At 39.2% G+C, this 21,289-nt stretch overlaps 1 protein-coding gene across 1 annotated transcript in view; it reads left to right on the top strand.

Annotated features, from left to right (window-relative positions):
• The window catches only part of LOC124159669 (transmembrane channel-like protein), a 112,959-nt gene that overhangs the window by 48,055 nt on the left and 43,615 nt on the right, over nucleotides 1–21,289 (top strand). The window contains exons 3-5 of the mRNA XM_046535576.1: nucleotides 13,604–14,169; nucleotides 17,384–17,651; nucleotides 19,122–19,353. Of these exons, the coding sequence (XP_046391532.1) occupies nucleotides 13,604–14,169; nucleotides 17,384–17,651; nucleotides 19,122–19,353 (1,066 nt within the window). The remainder of the gene's footprint in view (nucleotides 1–13,603; nucleotides 14,170–17,383; nucleotides 17,652–19,121; nucleotides 19,354–21,289) is intronic.

Raw genomic sequence — 21,289 nt, 5'->3', positions numbered from 1 at the left:
TTGGCTTTTCATGTTGTGGCAATGGACGGAGTACGCAGATGACGCGCACAGGTCGAGGTTAGTGAATGCACCTTTATTCGCGTGTCCTTGAAAAGAGGCGTTGGACTTTTTTATTTTGCCGCGGGGGAGCAATTGCTGTTCGTGAGGCGAGGTGTGGTGGGATTTGGATGGGTGAGAATGATGGGGAGGGGGGGGGGTGTGGGAAGAAAGAAGGGAGGGGGTGCTCATTTTCATCTGGGCGCCAGTTTCAACAGCAGTCGGAGCAGCGGTCGGAGGGAGAGCGGTCAATGGTGAACTCTAAGGGAGGGAGTAGGGGAGGAGCGGGAGGGGGAGGAGGCTTTTCCCGAGATTGCATCCGGCCCACCCCTCCCTAAACTTCCCCTCCCTCTGCTGGCCGCAACTTAGTACACACCACAATGCTGCAGATAGTGCACTCCAACTCGAGAGGGCATTTTATTGGGTTGAATTTGGGATGAGTCGATTCCACTTTTTTCGATTCCAATTCCGATTCTTTCAAATCGATCCTCGATTCCATCGATTCTTATTCATATGCCACGTTCAGATTACGACTGTCCAAGCGATCGCCCTGACGATAGTTGGCAGAATTAGCTGTGTGAATGCATGCCCGGAGAATAGTTCTCGTAGTTCCTAACGTTGCCACTTTACGATTGTTAGGCGCTTCGAAATCGGAAGAGGAAGCGAAAAGAGAAGGACAAAAAGTTTGTGAAGCTCCCATCGCTCTATTTTTTCATGGATTTGTCCAAGCAAGGAAGAATATGGGCAGAATAATAATTATATGTTAAACACACGTGGAACACAGTAATAGATCAACCCTCCATACCTCAACAGCTTTGCTCACCGTAAATTTCTCGTTCACTTCAGATTTCAGCACTGGATTATTTAACAATACACACTAGATTTATTTTGAATAATTGTGATTTTCTGCATTTATTCGAGCGGTCAGTTTCAATTTAATAATTACAAGGGTCTTTCGCTTCAAATAACAATCGGAATATCTAAAAAAAATACTTTAAGTTTATTATTTCTAGTGGATATATTGAGTTCATCTCTGACTGGCCACTACAATTCTATGATATTTCTTTTAAACTTCCTTAATTTTACACGAATGAATGCGGACTCATGATGTTCTTTAATGTGATAGTTCCAAATACATTTTTGAACGCAATATGATTATCATTGTTTTTTAGCTATAACTAATTTGATGACCATTTCAAGTATTACAAAACGTATCACATCTGGCGCATTGTCAGACACCAATCTCTGTTTGACTAGACTCCATCTATTACGACTGTCGTAACCTATTCAAATAAAAATGCCAAGAATGGAAACTTAGTACCGCGACCAGTTCTTCCGCTTCTCTACGATATTTCAATCAAATCGGCCTTTATTTTTCTTCCAGCCTATTACGGACTTGCCTCCATAAAGTGTCTATATTACTTCACTTTAGTCACACGGCAATGATAACGTGTCATTAAATTCACCCAGCACATTTGAATTTTTGAATTATAGATTTTACACATTAGCAGCTATATTAATCTCGTCTGTTTTTAATCATCAAGCTTAATATTGAAAAACTGATATTTCCCAGCATTATAAATTGACCTAAGTTCGTGATTGAATGAGTAAACTTTGTAACTTCCACAGATTTACTTCAGACTCGCACCACGGGTTTTACCATACTGTGGTATAACTATATGGACCTGATTACACCACGCATATTCAATCATGAATAAACAATATTTCCGCCATGTTACAGGTTGAAAAAATAATTTTTTTCAAGTTCATTTATAGCTTTAAAAGATACGATATACACATAGTGTCATATTCGTTTGCTGAATCATTTTTGCTAATGGATTTGAATTTTTTTTTTAGTTTATGCTGGGTAATTTACAGCCTATTTCGCAAAGTAAATTCCTGGTTTGGTCACGTATTTGCGCACCGAGAAACATATATTCTCATTTTTATGGTGATTAAAGCAGCTCTAGCATCGTTTCGGTGCACAAAATGTGCGGTGTTTACTAGCATGCGTGATTTGGAGCGGAAATTTGAAAATTGAAAAATACTTTTTATTCTTGCATGATGAGTTTATTCGTATCGCCACCCTACAGCATTTTTTCTTAATTAAGAGTGCCGCGTGAGAGATTGGATTACTGAAAATAATCTCTCGAATAACCTTGAATTTCTCCAAGGAAATCATTGCGAGGTGCTCATCGGAATGATGAAAACGCAAGAAAATTGGTGTAATTTTCATAGGCTAGAGATTATACACAACCCGCATTAAAATTTATAATTGTCTATCGGGAGAATAGGATGATTATTAGCGGATATTTTCCGATTTCCGTAGCTGACGTGTAGAAAGGAATTACTTTAGAGAAATACCTCTGAGTGCAGATAGGTATGCGCCAAGCTTACGCAGGGCGACACATTTTAAATAGTTTATTAAAATTATTATTTAGAAAAAAACCGCGAAAAATTACTCTAATAGTAATGAAATGTGCCATAGTAATAAAATTCGTCTTAATTGGGTGAAATTGAGATTATAAAGTCCCATCTTCCATGTAACCCCTGAAAGTTTTCATCATAGATAAATAAAATTATTCTATTTCAGTTTATGTTTTTATAAAATACCAAACTATTCGAATTTTTGAACCAGAACTCAATGCTGCATGTTATTCCAAGAAAATAATCCTGGTCTTTTGCTATAATTAAATGCTCTGTGATAATTAGACATTTATTAATGGTACGACGGCAAGTCTTAATTTTTGTAATTACTGCGTCATTGGATTTTATTTATGGCTCTAGTGAATCTGGTGAACTGGGTGACATAGATGGTCACGTGGTATGTTGTAAAACCGCGGATATTATGGAAAGAGAGTGGGAGTCAAAGATGGACGTTCGAGATGTTGGTACCTATGGTTGAAAGGGGCGCAAGAGTCTCGCGTTGTTGACAGGATGCATGGTTACGCGTACATGAGTGTACAGTGTACACTGTACACTAGTGATGGGTCGATCATGAACGATTCGATCAAAAAGATTGAATCACTAGGTGAATCAAATGACTCATGATTCATTTCGTTAAACAAGTCGATCATCAATCATCAATCACTCCGACTTCCGGTTTCATATCAATCATCTCGGTTTCCGGTTTGATTCAAAATTTGGAACGACCGATGCATGAACATACGTATGTTCATGGACTGATGCTTAATCTCTTTTCGTCAGGGCAGAAATAGTTGTGATAAAATTAAATACTATTTTATGAAGAACTGAATACTTGTGTAATCTTTTTCTTAAATGTTTTCCAGCAGTTATCAGTATTAATAACACCAATACACGTAAAAGGAAAATATTAAGATGACTCCTGTAGGAGAACGTTAAGAAGTAGAAGTTAAAGCTGGTTATATTTTATTGTGCCGTTCATAAAATTATCCTGCAGATCAGATTCATGCATTGTGTGGTGTATTTTGTGTTATATTTTGATCAACTATAGTTAGAAATTATTTTATTTGTGTTAAGAAACTGTGGCAGTTTCGCCTTCCCAAATATTTTCATGACACTGCTTCCTTCATTTTTTCAATCTAATTTACTCATCTAGGAATTCACAATTAAAATAGTATATGAAATGATAATATGGATAGCAATCAGCGTTACCAATGCTCTTCGCAGATAAGGCAGTATTTATTCGATTATTCAAAGTGATTTATTACATCCATTGATTGAGTCTTTTCGATCTTAATTCCTTATGAGTCTTTTCGATCATGATTCCTTTTGAGTCTTTTCAATCATGACTCCTTTGAGTCTTTTCGATCATAGTGATTGAATCTTGATTTGAGTCTTTTCGATCATAGTGATTGAATCAATTGATTGAATCACTTATGTGACTCGAGTCAAAATGATTGAATCACTAAAATGATCGACTTTGCCCATCACTACTGTACACACCACCTATATAGCAACGGGAAAATTTCCGAGATATGAGATTCCTCTCTTTGTTATAATTTGTTTTGCTTGAAACTAGGCATCAACCTCGGCATTTTTAATACTATAAATGATAACATAATCTCATGCTATTAACGTCAACTTAATTTGACTCTAAAAAAGGAATTATTGTGACTTAGGGCTTAAAATTAGTTTAGGTTTAGTGAAATTTTAATTAAAAATTGCTATTTTAAAGAAAAGGTATTTCAATATTCAATTCTCTACAGTTTCAACTAATTTTTCCATGAAGCAAATGACACTTCTCGGTGTGAGGCATTAGCTAATTATGCTTATAGGTAGGCATTACCATTTGGTTAGTAAATTTCGAAGTTGAAGCTACTGACGCGTATAACACTCTCTTATACTTGCCAGGTGTCATTTATTGGAAATTTTATTTATTAGTAGTGAGGGATTCCACCACCTTGTGGCATAATACTTATTCTGTTCACTGGCAATACTGTTTGAGCGAGGAGAGTTTCTATATTGCTTCTTTAAAAGAGGCCTGAAATATGTTATTTTTCCCAATAGATATATTTGTTTCATCACTTTTTTTCAATGAGGGGAGCGCACGAAAGTTCACTAACTTGCACTAAAACTTTAGTTCTCCTTTAAATTCTCTCTTCCCTAGAGTCTTGTTAAAGGTGAGTATATGTAGCTGAAGACTACTCTTTCTTGCCTCTCAGACTTGGAGGGGAAGTGCGTGCCGAGAATAATCATGCGTGCCCACGAGCTGTAAAAGCTAAGATTTATGCGTCGCTCACAAAAAAAACTAGCCCTGCTCATCGCCGCTTCCTACGGTCACAATTTGAATCGATGGAATACTGGACTGGAGATGAATTACTTGGCGGCTCACACATAATAATTTGAGGAGCATAGAAGAAACTGATTAATATTTACGTCGAACATAATTCAGCTGTGGGCCAAATGAGGCGCAAAATTCTTATTTCTGCGGATGTACCAAAAATCTTTTCTTATTTTCCATTTGATAAGTAATTAGAGAAATTATTATTTGATCCTCCACTAACATTTACTCATAAAATTATTAATCATTCCTTTGAGTATATTATAAGAAAAAAACGATTACTGAGTTGTTTAAAAAAGAAATTCTTCATATTTTTAGGATGAGAAAATAATGGATCAGGCAATGAATGTGGATTCAATGGGCCACTAAAGCGTTTACTTTAACAGCTGGGAGAAGAGTCTAAGAATGCTCGAGCCATCTTTTGATAAAAATTTATCCTCATTTTTGTCTACGTATTATTCTATTAGTACGTTCTCGGCCACTGGACTCAAAACGCCAGAATGAACATTGCGAACAAAAAATTGCGACAGTTTATAAATGAAATATGCTCACCTTTGAACTATGTACGTCGTCTTATTTATGTTTCCAATCATTAGTGTGACCAATCTAACTTCGGTAGATCGTATGCGCGGTGTATGATGTCGTCAATATTTTCTATTGAGTTCATTGCGATGGATGGTTTACACTGGAAACAATTTTAAAACAATTTCTGTTGATTTAAAAATGTCAGCTACTAAGTGTAAAATAGGTATGCTTATTTTAAAAATGCAGTTAGTTTTCTTCTAGCACGTCAAGATTTTTATCTGCACCTTATGTGAATGTTATCACACTGCTGAATTGAGAATGGACGCCTCATTGAGCTCATTGGCTGACATTAACCTTCTCCGAATAACGCCGTAGGAGACCAGCGAGAGGTGCATAGATAACATGCATAGGTGCATAGTAACGCCGGAGATACTGTGGTGAGATGCAGGCTCGTAGCCATGTTCTCCGGGGGGATGTTAGGTGGTGTGCACGTTGCCTACACTGATATTTTATTGTACGTCCGCACGCAGCGATAAATCATGCGTTTCATTAAATCAGCTGTATATATCGTTTCGTAAATAAGGATAAAAGTTTCATTTCATTAAAATATCTACCTTTACATGATAATTTCATTATTTTTACGACGTACGAGAAAAATGGTAATTTTTAGCTTAAAAAGTTAACATAATAGATAAAAACTAAGATTATTTTTTTTATCTAGGGGCCGAAAGTTAGTCAAAAGCAAATCACAGATATAAGATAACAAAATGGCTGTTTCCCAGTGTTATCGAATTTTATTGATAGATGTTGCCAAAGGGCATCAACATTTCAGACGTCTTCATTCAGCCTGAGTCATTCTATTAGTCTTCACTCCCTTCCACCCCCCCCCTCTTGCGCCTCCCTCCATTCATTCGCGGCCCGGCAAGGATAACGACCTGCGGCATTGTTGACGGATGTCTGGCCAAACAATGAAACGCAATACTTCTCTCCCTCCCTCTCCTTTGTCCATTCCCTTCCTGTGCCCGAGACCCAATCTGCCATTCAGTTCACCACCCGGCCACACCTTCGCCCTCCTCCGGATACTTACTCCCCCTGGCGTCCCGTGCGCGAATCACGGCACGGAAGCCTTTTCTTCCCTCCTTCCCCCCGCTCCTCCGTATTCACCAACTGGAATTTCATGCTCGCACACTAATTAGATACCCCTCGCCGTGTCTTCGGGGCAAACTCAGCAGAGCCAACTGCTTACCAAGGTGTGTTCATTAGGAATACGCCTAGTAACAGAGGTCGCGAAATAATTTCATGTTGATTGCATTGTAAATGGGTGTTGATCTTTTTAAGGCTACTGTGGATTTCGTTTTAATGCTAATGGTTTAATTCGCAAATCATAATCCACGTACCAAAGCGTTTGTCGCCATAATAGGCGTGTGACGAAGCTGTCGTTAACAGAAATAGAGATGGGCCTAGGAGATATGTGACTTCTGAGAGTCCTGCTTAGATTTTATCTTAAAAAATTTTGTTCGGAGAGAAAATGAATTTCTGTGACCATCTATTTGGAAACTAATCTCTTCATAATAATTATTTCACCCAAAATTCGATAGCGTTGGTCGGTAATTACTTTTACTTTATAAATAAGACCCACTAGTCTTTTCCATTCTCTGCTCTATTACCACCCTAATGGCCGATATTACTTCTTCTCCTGTGCCTTCGCTTTTTCAGTATTTAAATGGGTTCTCCCTCAGGTACTCTTCTTCTCTTCCTTTTATACTTTTGTTGATGATCCTCCTCATTTCGTCATTTGGATGCATGTGTTGTCAGGCTAACGGTCCTCCATTTGTCACAGTTTCCGCTATCCCTCTTGGGAATCGGAATTATGATGTTCCTCTCGAGTCCTTTGGTATTTCTCCGGTTGATTACATTCCACACATGATTTCGTACAGCTGGTTCAAGGACTTTTCTCCAGTATGTTTGATTAGATCGACAGAAACATCGTCATTTCCAGTTGATTTATTCATCCGCAGGTTTCTCACTGATCATCTAAAAATTACCTTGTCACCTGGATCCGCTTCCACTTCGTTTTCGATAACTTTTGTTCTTATGCGGGTTTTAGCTCTTAGGGTTTCATTGGTTATCATTACTAATTTCATATCATTATAAAGTATTGCGATGAAATTGTAAGGGATGTTATTCTTGGTAGGTAAACATTCTAGGTGAACAGGTGAGCATAAAATGGTTGATGAAAACGAAAAAGAGTCATAAATAAGACGAAGGAAAGTGAAGAAAAGGGGAGAAAGTAATCAATGATATCGTGACCAAGTGACGCTCTTGTAGGAAGGGAATGAAGATTCAAATCTTTTATTTTACGAGGTCGTATTTTTACATCCCTTTCCAGTCAGCCATTTCACGAATGCTTTGATTGATCCTCCGAATCTTGTTAGTGATTGGAAATAAGGACCCTTAGGGGCTTCAGAAGAGCGAAAAAGAAATTTATGACATGGTTTCTAAAGAGACAGTATCTCTGTCGGAGACTAAAAGATAACAGACATTAATTTTACAACGGGGTTTACACCACTAATAAGAATCACAACATTCTGTAAGATTAAGTTAGTAACCTCTCCATACCTACTGACCGCAAGTCACCGCCCGCAAAGTCGCTCAAGACCCACATACATGCTTTTATAAGATATTTTTTTATAAATTCATAATAACCTTCAATATATAAATATTAAACAATTAGTACTAACAGGCTATTAATCGTACGATAAAATAAAGAGTTACGACATGTCTTCACATAGGAACAGTTACCATCTTCACGAGGTACTGAGGAACAGTTATATGGCAATTTATGCAATGTAAGCCACTTTTTTTTGCGTTTGTGTACTTAGAGAAGCCGTTAGACAATGTCGGTCGATATTCAAGGCTTAGAATCATGAGAGAAATTGAAGTTCTTTACAACTTCAGGAGAATCATTCACGGTTTTTGGAGAAACCAAGTACCTAGTGGTGATAAAATCAGGACCCAGCCGTTAATAAGCCAGAATTAGAATAGGAGTGAGATATGCCTGTGCTTCTCACCAGCAATTTTCATTGTTTTCGTCAAGCAGGCCATCAATGAAATCAAGGAGAGGCGTTAATATTCATGGAGAAAAAAATGGCGTGTTGAGATTTGCCAATGACATAGTTGCAGATTAAATATTAGTTGGACAATGGGTAGATATCAGTTGAATATAATTGCCAAGAAAAAAGATATTAGTATGTAGAAGAAGAGAAGAAGTCAAGAGTAGCATGACATAGGGAAGCAAAAATGAAAGAAAAGCATGAGTTCTGAAATATGGAAAGCGGGATAACTAGTGATGGGAGAAGTAAGGAAGATTATCGACGGAATAGCCCAGGCGAATAGAGCATTCCAAAAAAAGAAACCTCTACTTACAGCGGGAAATAAAAGCATTGAAGTAAGGGAAAATTTTATCAGAACTTACATTTGAAGTATGCTTCTCTGCAGAAGTGAGGCATGGAAAATGACAGCAGCGGATAAATCAAGAGTAGAAGCCTTCAACAAGTGGTGCTACAGAAGAATGTTGAGGATCAAATGGATCGACGGAGTAAGTAATGAAGAAGTCCTAAGAAGAGTACGAGAGAAAACTTGATAATGAGACAACTCAACGTAAACGGTGATTGCACGATAAATGCAATCGTCGAGGGACAAGCAGATAGCAAGTGTCAAAATGGACGACCGAGAATGAAATACAAAGTACAGTTAAAGGAGGATGTGAAAGAGAAGAAATACGTAGGTGTGAAAATATTAGCTGATAGAAAAATTGAGTGGAAAGCTGCGTCAAAAAAAATCTTAAGATTGTTGACCAGTGATGATTATGATGATTCATTGAGCTAAAATGCTTAGATAAAACCTCCTAAATTCTATAACACTTGCGTCCTTTATCTAGGACTCTATCTCCATTTCTGATCTTAAAATGCTCATTTGAGAGGAATTGAATGCTTTTCCGCTCCCCATTCATATCCCTTAGTCTTTCTAGCGGCTTAACCGCCGGAGGATATTCGTGATTGATAGCTTTTCGCCTTATTTCCCATTATCTCTTTGGATCCTTGCTATTTGTGCCATTCTGTTTTTATCCACTCCTCTCGTCTCAAGTGCGCATGCTCTAGATTCTACTTTGATAGCATTGAAGGCTTCATTTTCTGATTATTATTTGGCACTATAAAATCCCATTACTAAATATACTGTTGTATTTTCGTAAATGCTTAAGACTACGAAATCACATCATAGACTTAAGTGGTGAAACTTAAAAGCTAGATTTCAATGCAACAAATTTCATAAAAGTGTTAAAAAATATACTAAGCCTCGAAAGCTTGGCTTATTGCACTGAATTTATAAGAAGTCCATTCTCACTCTCAGTCACAAGTGAGCCTAATCTCACCTATCGAACCAAACTCATTGTTGATCAACTGAGTTGAGCAAATCGTAAAATGATCATTGCTGAAGGTTTTATGAAATTAGTGCTGTTTTCCTTGATGAATTTTTTGATACTGACAGGCATTTTAGAAAAATTAATTTATCGACTCAATGGTAGAAAAGTCCGAAGGAAATGACTTCTTTAAGCTAAAAATTGACCCGGCCAATGAATTTTAATACTCTCTCCGTATGCAAGAGTGTTTTCGCCGTTTTTGAAAAGTGAAAATTAGTCCTCATGAACCCCATACTATCTTGATTTTCTGGACGGACTTTCAACCGAAAACCTTCCATCTCTATTTCCCGTTGTACCATCTCACATTGCTCTCCAACGACACTCGGTAGCGTTAAATTTTTAAAGCCATTTGATTAATAATTCCGGCTTCACAAATGCAGGTATGGAATGCAGGATGCAATGGAACTGATGCTAAAATAATCGCAGCTTATCCCTCTACTCAACCTAATACTTCTTTCTTACGATGTGATCAAGCTACTTGATTGGTAGAATAATCGCATCATCCTGCAGGCTATGCAATAAGCAGACTGCTAATAACTACCGGCAGCATATGTTGCAGGATTTCTCATTTAGACTCGAGATTCCATTCGTGAGAATGATGCCTGAATATGACTGCTGTCTCAATTCTCTAATGACTGCGATACATCTCCTGGCTTTAATCAAGAGGATAAATCCCATATTAAGTTATCAGTCGATGCATAAAAGCCATGTAAAACTGCAAATTTCGCGAATATTGCATCACTATTCTTTTCACTGGAGTTCATGACATTAATGTGAGCATCATTCGATGACATTGCTCTTCATTAATTTGTCTTAGGAAAGATCGTCTGATGATGCTTCAATTTTTGTGTTAAAATGTGGTTCATTAAAGCATCTGCTGTTGGACTAGAAAAATCGTTATTATACCCTATATCCATGCATCCTCATCTCATACATGATGAAGTAAATTAATTGCTTGGATTAGATTAATTATTTATAATTTGAAGACTTCATTTCACCAATTAACTTATTGGCCACTGCTGTGACTTCTTCAACGATCTCATTCAAATCAGCAGGAGACGGTTATTTGCCAGAGGCTTGGGTAACCCACCGTTATGGATATTTTGTAATTTTTTTTCAAATTATATTAGCATTAATCTACCTGCTAAGATTATGATTCCCGCTGTAAAAGTTAATGGCTTAATGAACTTTAATTATACGATCCGTAATTAGAAAATCTCATAATATGCTACACGCGTGTGATTAAAATTTTATGATACCTCGTAAGATCTCGAAGACTTCATTTTTCGATCCCCCCCTGACCGTTATACGCCTCAGTTTAATTAGAAATCATTTAGAAATTTTTCATAAATTATTTACTCGAGTTTTTCAATAAAAACGCCGTACTATTTTGATATGAATAGAGTTGATACCAAAGAAGGCTGAATTATAACACCAACCAGGGTTTAATTATATTTACTGAAATGATAATAAAAGATAAACCGTGATACTCGTCTCATTTTTGCACAAACTTTAGTCTTTTCAAGTCTGATTACAATCACCAAATATCTCTCAGTTATATCCGCTGTAATATTTAAAGTAAATCTGACTTTGTTGGCATTTAAATTTGCCAACATAAAAGTCTCTTAATGTAAAAGGTATTTGACACCTATCGCTATATTTCTTGTTTTTATCATAGTTTTGTACTGTGGTATATATTCTCAATATAATTTTAAATTTAAACGAATTTACTTCTCGGACCATTTGTCAAAAATATAGGGTACTTCGAAAACATCATCACTGTGAAACATTCTGAAAATATTCTCCAAGCATGTACCCTCCGTTATGCACTTCGCACATATGTCAGCACGCAGTTTTGCTCAGTAGATTAAGAATATAATGAGTAGAAATAGATTTCAATGCCGACTTTCCTACCTTGTCAATGCACATTGTCTTTTACTTTTACCCTAACAGAGCCTGTAGGTAAATTTAATCTTCCTTGGCTGTGTGGGTCAAAACTTTAATGAAATTCTAATGCTTGTAACTAGGTGAACGCTTATTTTAAGTGGTAAATTCTGTCGCCGCAGTCCAAGCTAAAAAAGAAAATGAGGCACGACACTTCCGGGTTACTCGAGTCATGACTCACTAACGGGTCACTTGGCCTAATAGGTATGTTGAATAGAGAGAAAACGAAGCTATCCATATAGCTACATAAACGCTTGCAATGGCTGTTATTGCCCTTGCGGTTTTAGAAAAGTATTTTTGTTGCATCAATGGAGAAGGCTCTAAGTTTGCACTCTCTATACGACCCGCTAAAAATTTAATCCGTATTACGACCATTGAAGTAGTGTGAGTGTATTTAGGAATATTGCGTGCATTACTACATTCGTCGTGTGAAAGTTATATTTGTAGTAATTTGAAGTATCCTTTTAATACTAAGGAAAGAAGCCAAATATAATCGAAAAAAATCTAAATTCTCAAAGCTTATAAACCCCTGGTTGCCCTAATTGTTTGTTGCTCACCGAGGTCCCTTTTTTTTTAAATAACATAGTAAAACCTAGCTTTCGAATGCGCTTTGAACTGAGAATTTAGCTGGCCAGCACACCTGGTACTTTTTATATTGGCGAAGACCTAAAAAGCATCATTTTTCTTTATTTTAGCATAAAAGTATCAATTTTATATCACCAATATCAATTTAAAGTTCCCATCCGTGTAACAAGTTGACAAAATTCGATACACCAGTAGTAATGAAAAAGTGATTTTTTTAAACAACCGTGAGTATCAAAAATTTATATCATTGCTGTTGTTAAAAATTGATACTATTAAAATATCACCCGATATATCACTGGAAAAACTCTTACCATTAATCAGGCACGTAGCTATAAATTTGCTTTGTGGGGAGCTTGGGTGGTATGGTATGTACTGGCAATTCGCTCTCAAGTCGCACACTTTGGAAAACCATTCATTTCATACGGCTATAATTCAGTTAAAATCGAGAGTATTTTCATAATCAATTGTTTCAAGCGTTACTTCATAAAATTCCTTCGCATAAAATAAAATAACCTTTGACAATTTCAAAAATTTAATTTCACACGACCGGTTTTGTCGCGGTGCGACATGCTCTATTTGGCATCTATCTGATATTTAATTCCATTTCCATGTTGCTGAAAGTTAAATTCATCGTTGGTTAGTGGGAGATATTATGAATTGTAACGGTATGAAAAAATGAAGTGTCATTATTCCCCTGTACTAGTGATCTCCGTAGAAGATGCATCGTAGTATGACGCCGCAGGGGAAAAAATTTAGGGGGGACAGAAGCCTCGAAAATTACCCACTGTCTTCGTGCATTCGATTTAATACTTTTCATAGAAACAAAGTAGCTTTCAGAAATTGATGATTTCATCTTCATAGCATGAAATTAGTGCCTAAATTTGAATCTAAATGAAGATGAAATTGATATAACTAGTAAATATCACTTAATGTTTTCATTTTCGATATGGTAAATATTAGCCAGTGGATTATTTTTGACATAAAATGGTATCAAAGAGTCATCACTATGGTTCTTTTTATCAAATAAAGCAAGTGATATTTACTGCCATCAATTTTACGTCACATAAGGATAGAAGACAATAGTTATATTGGTGATATAAAATTGATACCTCTATGCTTAAAAAAAGACTTAGATCTACGCCCATGTAGCATGTATGGGGTGATGGAGGCCAGGTAAATCATGTTCTGGAGAAGCAGTGCTTTAGCGGTCCAAGCAGTCGGTGGTGGGTCTTCCCTCTTTGGCACTCGCTTCGACTCACCCGTTTGAGCACCACCTTCGCCCCCCCCCCCACCCGCTCCATTCCACTCCCCCGGCGCCCTCTCTCCCGCCAAGTTCAAAGGGCGTGGTTACAGGTGCGAGGCGAAAGTGGGTCTGCGTGGGTGGTCGGGGGGCATCATTCCCGCCAAGGTGGATAAAGGGAAGGACCCTGAGGAGGGCCTGGTGCGGTGGGGCAGAGAAGACGGGTTCCTTTCGTGCCGGCGGAGACGCCTCTTTGAGTGCTTCCAAGGGTGTTGTTATGCACCTCCCTCTCCCCTCTCTCCAATTCATCTTATTTTCCTCGGCCCCAACACCCTCCCCCGTCTTCCCTGCACCGCCTATTGCTCTCCGGGTCCTCCTCACGGGCCGTACCTCTTCGTTCAGTCGCATGGAAACCTCCGCGACCGTGTGCTTCGCTCGCGACTGCGTCTTTCATCTGTTTTTGAATTGGATCGCCTCTTCTCAGACACACGTATCCGGTACTTGGTCTCCTCTGGAGTTAGAGCCCACGGGTTCAAGGCTTTCCCACGTGGTGGGCTGCACCCTGGACTCTGGGTCTTTGGTTTTCCTCCTCAGGTGAGTTGGACGTGTTTTTCTGGGCTCAGGGGGTGATTGGGCTTGTGTACCCAGGATCTGCCTTGAAAGACGTTTAGTGACAATCGTTACCTTAGATTGGTGGCATATTGGTCCAGAATTACACATGTTACGAATGATTTTTCTCAGAATGTGAGCTTTTTAGCAAGTAAAAATGTTCCCATTGAGAAATATTACGATGCGTCGCGACGCTATGCAGATAGCTTCCGCTTTTTTGTATGGTTACGTTTTCGAAAGCTCCAACCAAAACGTTCATGATACCGCAATAATATAATCTCATAAAAGGCGATTACATTTACAAATTTAGTCCGTGTCAGAGTAAACTTATCTACGAAATTCGTGAATTTGTTCGTGCAAAATTTCACCGGAAAAGTTGTACGATGGAAAATGAAGACTAAAGTACGAATTATACATTTTTATAGTTTTATTCGATTCGCAAGATTTTGATACTACTTGTTAAAATGCTGGTTTTTCCAAAAGCTAAATTATTTGCATATCTTATTGCCCACGATGTGTTTACTCGGACTGATATTTTCCTTAAATTTATGTCCATACCATGACGTAATTTCAACAATTTTCATCGACCCGGAGCGCCTCCGTCCATCATTGCCCAAATGTGCAAAGTAACATGAGCACTCTATGTTGGAATTGAGTTGGTGTGGTGGCTAGTGTATTGGCTTCTCACCCGATGGGTTCGAGTTGAGATTCCGACAGTGGCAGAGATTTCTCAGAGACTGACCGATCCCTGCTTGAGTGGTTCTCGGAGGGAACTTGGACGAAGTACAGCACTTCGTCCGTCGGATGGGACGTTCGGCAGTGATCCTTTTGGTGCCTTTCGTTAAGATCAGGCTATTGCCGAAACAAGTTTTCACTCCACCCTTCCTTCCCTATTTCTCCTTAATGGTGTAAATTACCTCAACCATCGTTCGCCTCCTCAAAATACCACATCATACAAGTCCTTTGTTTATTTAAAAAAATAATTTCTGAGTAAATTTAGTGCTGTAGCGGATATTAAATAGAACTTAGAAGTGCCAGGATAGTAGTTTTATTACCAGGATATCAGATGATTTGGTTATTTCTCTCCCAAGTTCCATGTTAACAAAAAATAAATTCATTCAGACTCAACACCTGCATCAATTGTTTTTTTTGTCTGCTGGGTTTACCCGCACCTTTTACATGCAAAAGTATTGACTCCACTGCTGAAATGTGTATCATCATCTTCGCCCGACAAAAGAAGGGATTCCCTCGAATCAAGGTCAATCCATCGGTTCGCCATCGGTCTTGCTTTTGAGTGACGCAGGATAATTTGCTGCTTCGTCATTTCCGCGGCGGGCTTCGACCACTCTGTCATTTTTGAGGAAACATTCGGATTCAACCTAGCGAATCTTTGCTTCAGAAATTATCGACCAGCTTTAAAAGACGAAAGCTTCAGGGTCAACAAACGCTTTTCCATGATCAATTGTAAAAGTAAATTTAGCATCGCATTATCATCGCTACCTTTGGCTTGGCAACGGCATTATGAGTTCTGAACCCATGCACAGTGTTTGATAACCCCTCTGGTCAAATGACATTGGATTAATATTCAAGAAATGAATCCAGTATGTGATTAACAAATGCTACTAATAAGCTGTTTTTGGTAACCATAAGATTTTCATAATATTAAGTAATTTAGGCTGATTTAATGTATTTTATTGTTAAAGCAATAAATATAAATATTGCATACTACATTAACAATGCAATATACTCCGAAAGTTGTAAAGCACCCTCTATACGCGCAAAAACGAAATAAACACCAAAGCAAAGGCAGGCGGGAAAAGGGAAGGAAAGAGAGCGATTTTCAATTTAAAATAATAGACTAGCAGTGCCAACCGGACTGTTCCACAGCCGGGTCGAGTTGTATTGTGAACGTGCACGCACTCTGTCAGAGGTAAACAACGCGACGAATTTTCGAAAGCATTCATCGTGCCATACAAATTTAGTCACAAATTTACTCGTCTCACGACGTGCACCAACTGGCGAGAGTGTTTTGTTTCGTGCTTCGTAGCCCCCTGCCTCGCTCCCGCGATGGCGAGTGCCGAAAGTGGCAGGAGGTGAATTCGTGGATTGGAGTCGAAGTGGTCCATTGAATGGGAAAATAAAATGCAGCCTGCCGAACGGAAGAGCGACGCTTGGGCGACGGACGTTCACCACATAACAGCAACAGAAAGCTAATTCGTGGCTGGAAACGAAGTGGTCCGGTGGCATTGAATGCGACACTGAAATGCAGTCCGTCGACGTAAGTTCAAGCAGTAGCGGATACAGAAAAAACTCAAGGGAGGCGCAAAAGATATTTTGAGCTACCAATACTTTTATCGTAGGTAATAAAAAATAGTCAAGTTACATACAAAGTTTAAGATGCTTTATCTTAAACTGATTATACGCACGTACATGACAACGATATCTTATGATAAAAAAGTTACAATTGTAGTTCTGCAATGTTCGGAAATGCGTGCAGCCCCGCAAGGAGGGGGCGCGGGCCCCCTGCGCACCCTATTTGTATCCGCCACTGAGTTTAAGCGACGCTCTCCCCGCTTTTGCCGAAACTTAACGCAACGTCGAGCTACAGCGCTGGGACTAAGTCTGAAATGTGCGCGCAAAGATTCGGCGTCAAACGTAACAAACCCCATCCCGGTATCACTTGGTACAATTGAGATGCCCTAAAGTCTGACTGTGCAGAGTGACACGATAAAAACTGATATAAAAAGATTATAGAACTATTACGGCCCGAACCGTCAATAAGATTTTATTTGCTGTCTACTTGGTAAAACTGTTACGTGTCCTTTCCGCTCACTGTAATATGTGAATATATATATCAAGTGTTCAGGCTTCACTTAGTGGAACTATATATCTATAGTGCGAAATGACTCACTTCGTAATTTTCCGCAAAACTTCACTATTCCGACCCTGGGTTTCAACTACTAAATAGTCATCGTCAAGGTGATCAAATTTAAAACTTAAAAGATTGGAAAAACATAATAGGTGTGTTCCGGTTTGTAGGAGGCTAGCGTTGAACCATTTGATCACCTTGATACTGACTATCTAGTAGTTGAAACCCTGGGTCGGAATAATATAGTTTTGTGGAACATTACGAAGTGACTTATTTCGCATTACATAATATGACAATGTTAACATGGGATTGCTTCGTTTCGCCCGGCAGACTCCATCGCCGCAGAACTTCCCGCCAGACTACCGCCCCACCGTCAAGTTCACCGTGGAAGGTGAGCCTGGGGGGGTGGAAGAGGAAGGGGGCCGGAGGAGCTCGTCCCCCGGAGACTGCAGGCGGAGCGGCCCGGAGGTGGTGGGCACGAGGGCCAAGCAGATCTTTATGGCTCAGCAGCCGCCCCCGCTGCCCCTGTCCTCCACACCGCCCCCATACCAGATGGTGTCCCACAGCTGCACGCCGCCCACCTCCGCGCCCCCGGACGGTGAGTGCTGGAAGCAGAAGTGTCCATGAAACGACTCGATTAATAAGGGCAACTGAGGCAGGCGAGATGTACTAGAATGATATCCTGGTTCAATGGAAAATAGAGATAGAAATTTTTTCTACAAATTTATTTAATAATGTACGACGCCTTTCGACCGTAAGATCATTCTCAAATACAATATTAAATTTTTGGAATCATGAGTTAAAAATCAGGATTTGGATTTTTTTAAATATGCTATTTTAGCTTCTTTTGGTCGTATATTGCTTCACGGTCACTTTCTGTAACTTTTCTACTTAAATATATCAGGTCACGTCATTTAAGAGCTTTATGAAGGAATGTATTGTTACTGCATCAATCTTCTCATTGTCTGCCAACCGCTGTCCTAGTCTCATAACAGCAAGGTAGTGCAACAGTATTTGGAGTGTTTATGGCGCGCGCTTGTCCTGTTTATGTGCTGGCACACAAAGTGAAATGCTTACCTTCGTGATGATTTAGGTTAGCCATACATTAAGTTTGCAAGTTATGTAGATTATCAGATGCTGTTAAGAAAATGCGATAAATAAGTTCCGATGACAATTTCCATGGTAGTGTGGTAGTTATGCCATAGAGTTTTCACGTAATCTAAATATTCTGAGATATTCCCATCACACAATTCGTATTTTTTGCTGAGTAATACGCACTATAGTGCTTACTAATACCTATAATATATCATAGTATCAAAACAAATGCTAAAGATAACCTTTTTCAGGTCGAATATTACTTCACGGTCACTTCCTGTAACTTTTCTTCTTAAATGTCTCATTATGTGTAATATAATTAATTTATGAAAATAATTTTTGATGTATTAATTTTAACTTACTGTGAAACGCTATGAAAAGCTCACGCTGATGTTGAATTAGGTTTTTCATGCATGAAGTTGGCTAATTTTGTTCATCATCTGCTGCTGTTTAAAATTTCTCTAATGAACCGTAAAATAACTTCCATTGAGAACTTTCCTCTCAGCGTGGCAGTTCTACGAAGGTTTTTTCGCGGAGATGGTCCCCTTTGGCTAATTGGCATCTTCCTTTTTAAAACATTTTTAAGAACTCCCTTGCTGTTAGTCATCTTGTCCGGGTCAAACCTTACAACTCAATTTTAACCCACTTCCCGATTAGCTATCTGGCTGAAATTTTCAGGATAGCTCAGAACTAGATCACAATGAAAGTTTCTAACGATTTCATAGTGATTTTAACTACATCTCAATTACTATTTAGAATTCAAAATTTATTATGGATTTTAGTTCAAAAATAACCACCAAAATCCGATGGCAGCGCTGCGATCATTTTAAGGAACGAGTATGATGAAGTCATAACAACAGATTTGTTTTCATCAAAGTATATTGAAAATTTGAGCAAAAATTTACTTGCATTTTTTTTATTTCGCGATAAACAAGTTTTTTTATTTTTTATTATCTTCCCCTGACTCGTTTAGGTCGGAGTCTGGAGGCGGAGGGCGATGAGGATGATGACGACGAGGAAGATTACTCTGCGAGCGTGAGCGCCATCCTTCAGCAGCGGCGTCGGGCGTCCACGCGCCGCAGCCGACGACACCGTTCCACCCGGCGCACCTCATCGCCCTTCTCCCCGCTCTCCCCCGACGGCGCCTCCCTCACCGCACGCCGAGACCGCAGACGATCCTCCGTCTTCACCACCAGCTCCGGAGAGTAAGTCACTCTCGGCATTTCCATTCTGCTACGCAACATTACCTCCTCAAACGATTATTAATGCATTTAATTGGGGTTCTCACTGAGGCCGTTGGCTTCGTTTACAGCAGTTTCGCTGACATTATAGTCAGCGTCAGGTGATCAAACACGGAAAACTACCTTCTTATAGAGGCCTTTTCATCCAGGTGATGCTTTCTTATTGGCCAGTGTTTGTCAATCTCTCATTGCTGGTCTCTCGTTGGTTGGTGGTTGGAGAACCCATTTCCATGCATTGTGTACTATCGTTTCCAAAGTATGTGGATACCCAGGAGTCACTAAACTGATGGAGCCGGGTCGGTGAAAAATTGTGAGGTTGGCACATAAAGCGACCTGCATCCCTCACTCGTATCCACCAAAAGCCGACGAGGACGGAGGCGGACGCGGCCTAGCTACCGAAGCTGGAGTCAAACTGCAGGAGCTTGAGCCCAATCAGAATTAAGATTAGCGTATGGAATGTACAGGAGTAACTCACGTCCACGCTCACGTTGGGCCGTCGGTGTATTTTCTTTCGGGCTCCGTGTCAGGGTTTTACTATCTTTAGATTCATGTTTGGACTCACCGTTTATCTCTTACCAATACGTCGCGTCGCTCCGTGGCCCAGTAGGCCTATACTGTGCGCGGTAGTGGCAGTGAAGTTCTGGGGGGGTTCGAATCCGAAATTTTAATAATTTTTTCACTTTTTAAAGGAGATCTCCTGAACATCAACATAATCTATGCAGAGGACTCAAGAAAAAGTTTTCAATATAAGCCAAAATAGTTTTCATGAGGCCATCATGTCTCAAAATGCGGCCAACTAAGTTGTCCCGTGTTCTCCTTAAGGTTTTTGCTATCTTAAAGTTTTCTCCCACTCATCTGAGCACTTCCTCATCACAATTTGTCTTCGTTATTCTTCAGTTGCACCACATGTCGAATGCTTCCAGTCTCTACTTCTCTGATGCTGCCAACGTCCAAGCCTCGCTCCCATAGAGACACGTGCTCCCAGCGTAGCATCTGATGAATAATTTCCTTTTTTTCTATTTTTTATAATTTTCTTCTATGCTTGTATTGTCAGATATAATAATATCCTTTTACGTAGAAAGCCATCTTTGCCAATTAAAGTATCGAATGAAACAGTATAAAAACAAAAGATATCGTCGCAGTCAGCCAATCAGGCCCATCTCGTGATCTCGGACTTGGCCATTTCAAACTTGGTCCAATGCGCATAAGCCGAAAATCGTCGTTGTATATGTACACTCCGACAGCACAACAGTCCCAAATGATGTTTCTTTGAGCCACTAGTTTATAGGCTTACAGAGTTGTTTAAAAGAGCTTGATCATTTACATCGCTCGAAAAAAAGTTACCGGTATGCCGTAAACAAACTGTAAATATTGAAGCATTGACATACCTACTCCACTTTTTCATGTAGAAATTTCGACCGCAAGTCATAACACGAAATTTGCGAGAATAAGAAAAGTTTTTTAAAAAACGGGCAACTGCCTTCATTCGACTGCAGTGGAAAATCCGCTGCTTTACCACTGTGCGAACTCCCTCACTGATATCGAAGGCGTCACTTTACTTGTTCTCCTAAGTCATGCACGGGAACGAAACAGTCTTCTATTGTCACCAAATCAAACTGAATTTCATTGAGTGGCACTAGAATTGTGTGGTATTACTTGCAGTGGAACTTCGGCAGGTATTTTCTGTATTTTACGTCCTTTAAATTTTATCATTAGGCTACTCCGTTAATTGTATGGAAGTATACTTCGATGAATCGGTCAATTCACGAGAGAAAATACATCGAATTTCTTCTGGAGGTGTATTTATTTACTATAATCAGCTGCACGTTACAAATTTACCGCATACATTACCCTTAAATGATTTAGTAATAGCAATATTGCGGGGGATGCGAATGTTGTT

The sequence above is a fragment of the Ischnura elegans genome, chromosome 5 (genome assembly GCF_921293095.1).
Source record: "Ischnura elegans chromosome 5, ioIscEleg1.1, whole genome shotgun sequence".
NCBI classification, from domain to species: domain Eukaryota; kingdom Metazoa; phylum Arthropoda; class Insecta; order Odonata; family Coenagrionidae; genus Ischnura; species Ischnura elegans.
This window is presented reverse-complemented; position numbering and strand designations above follow the sequence as displayed.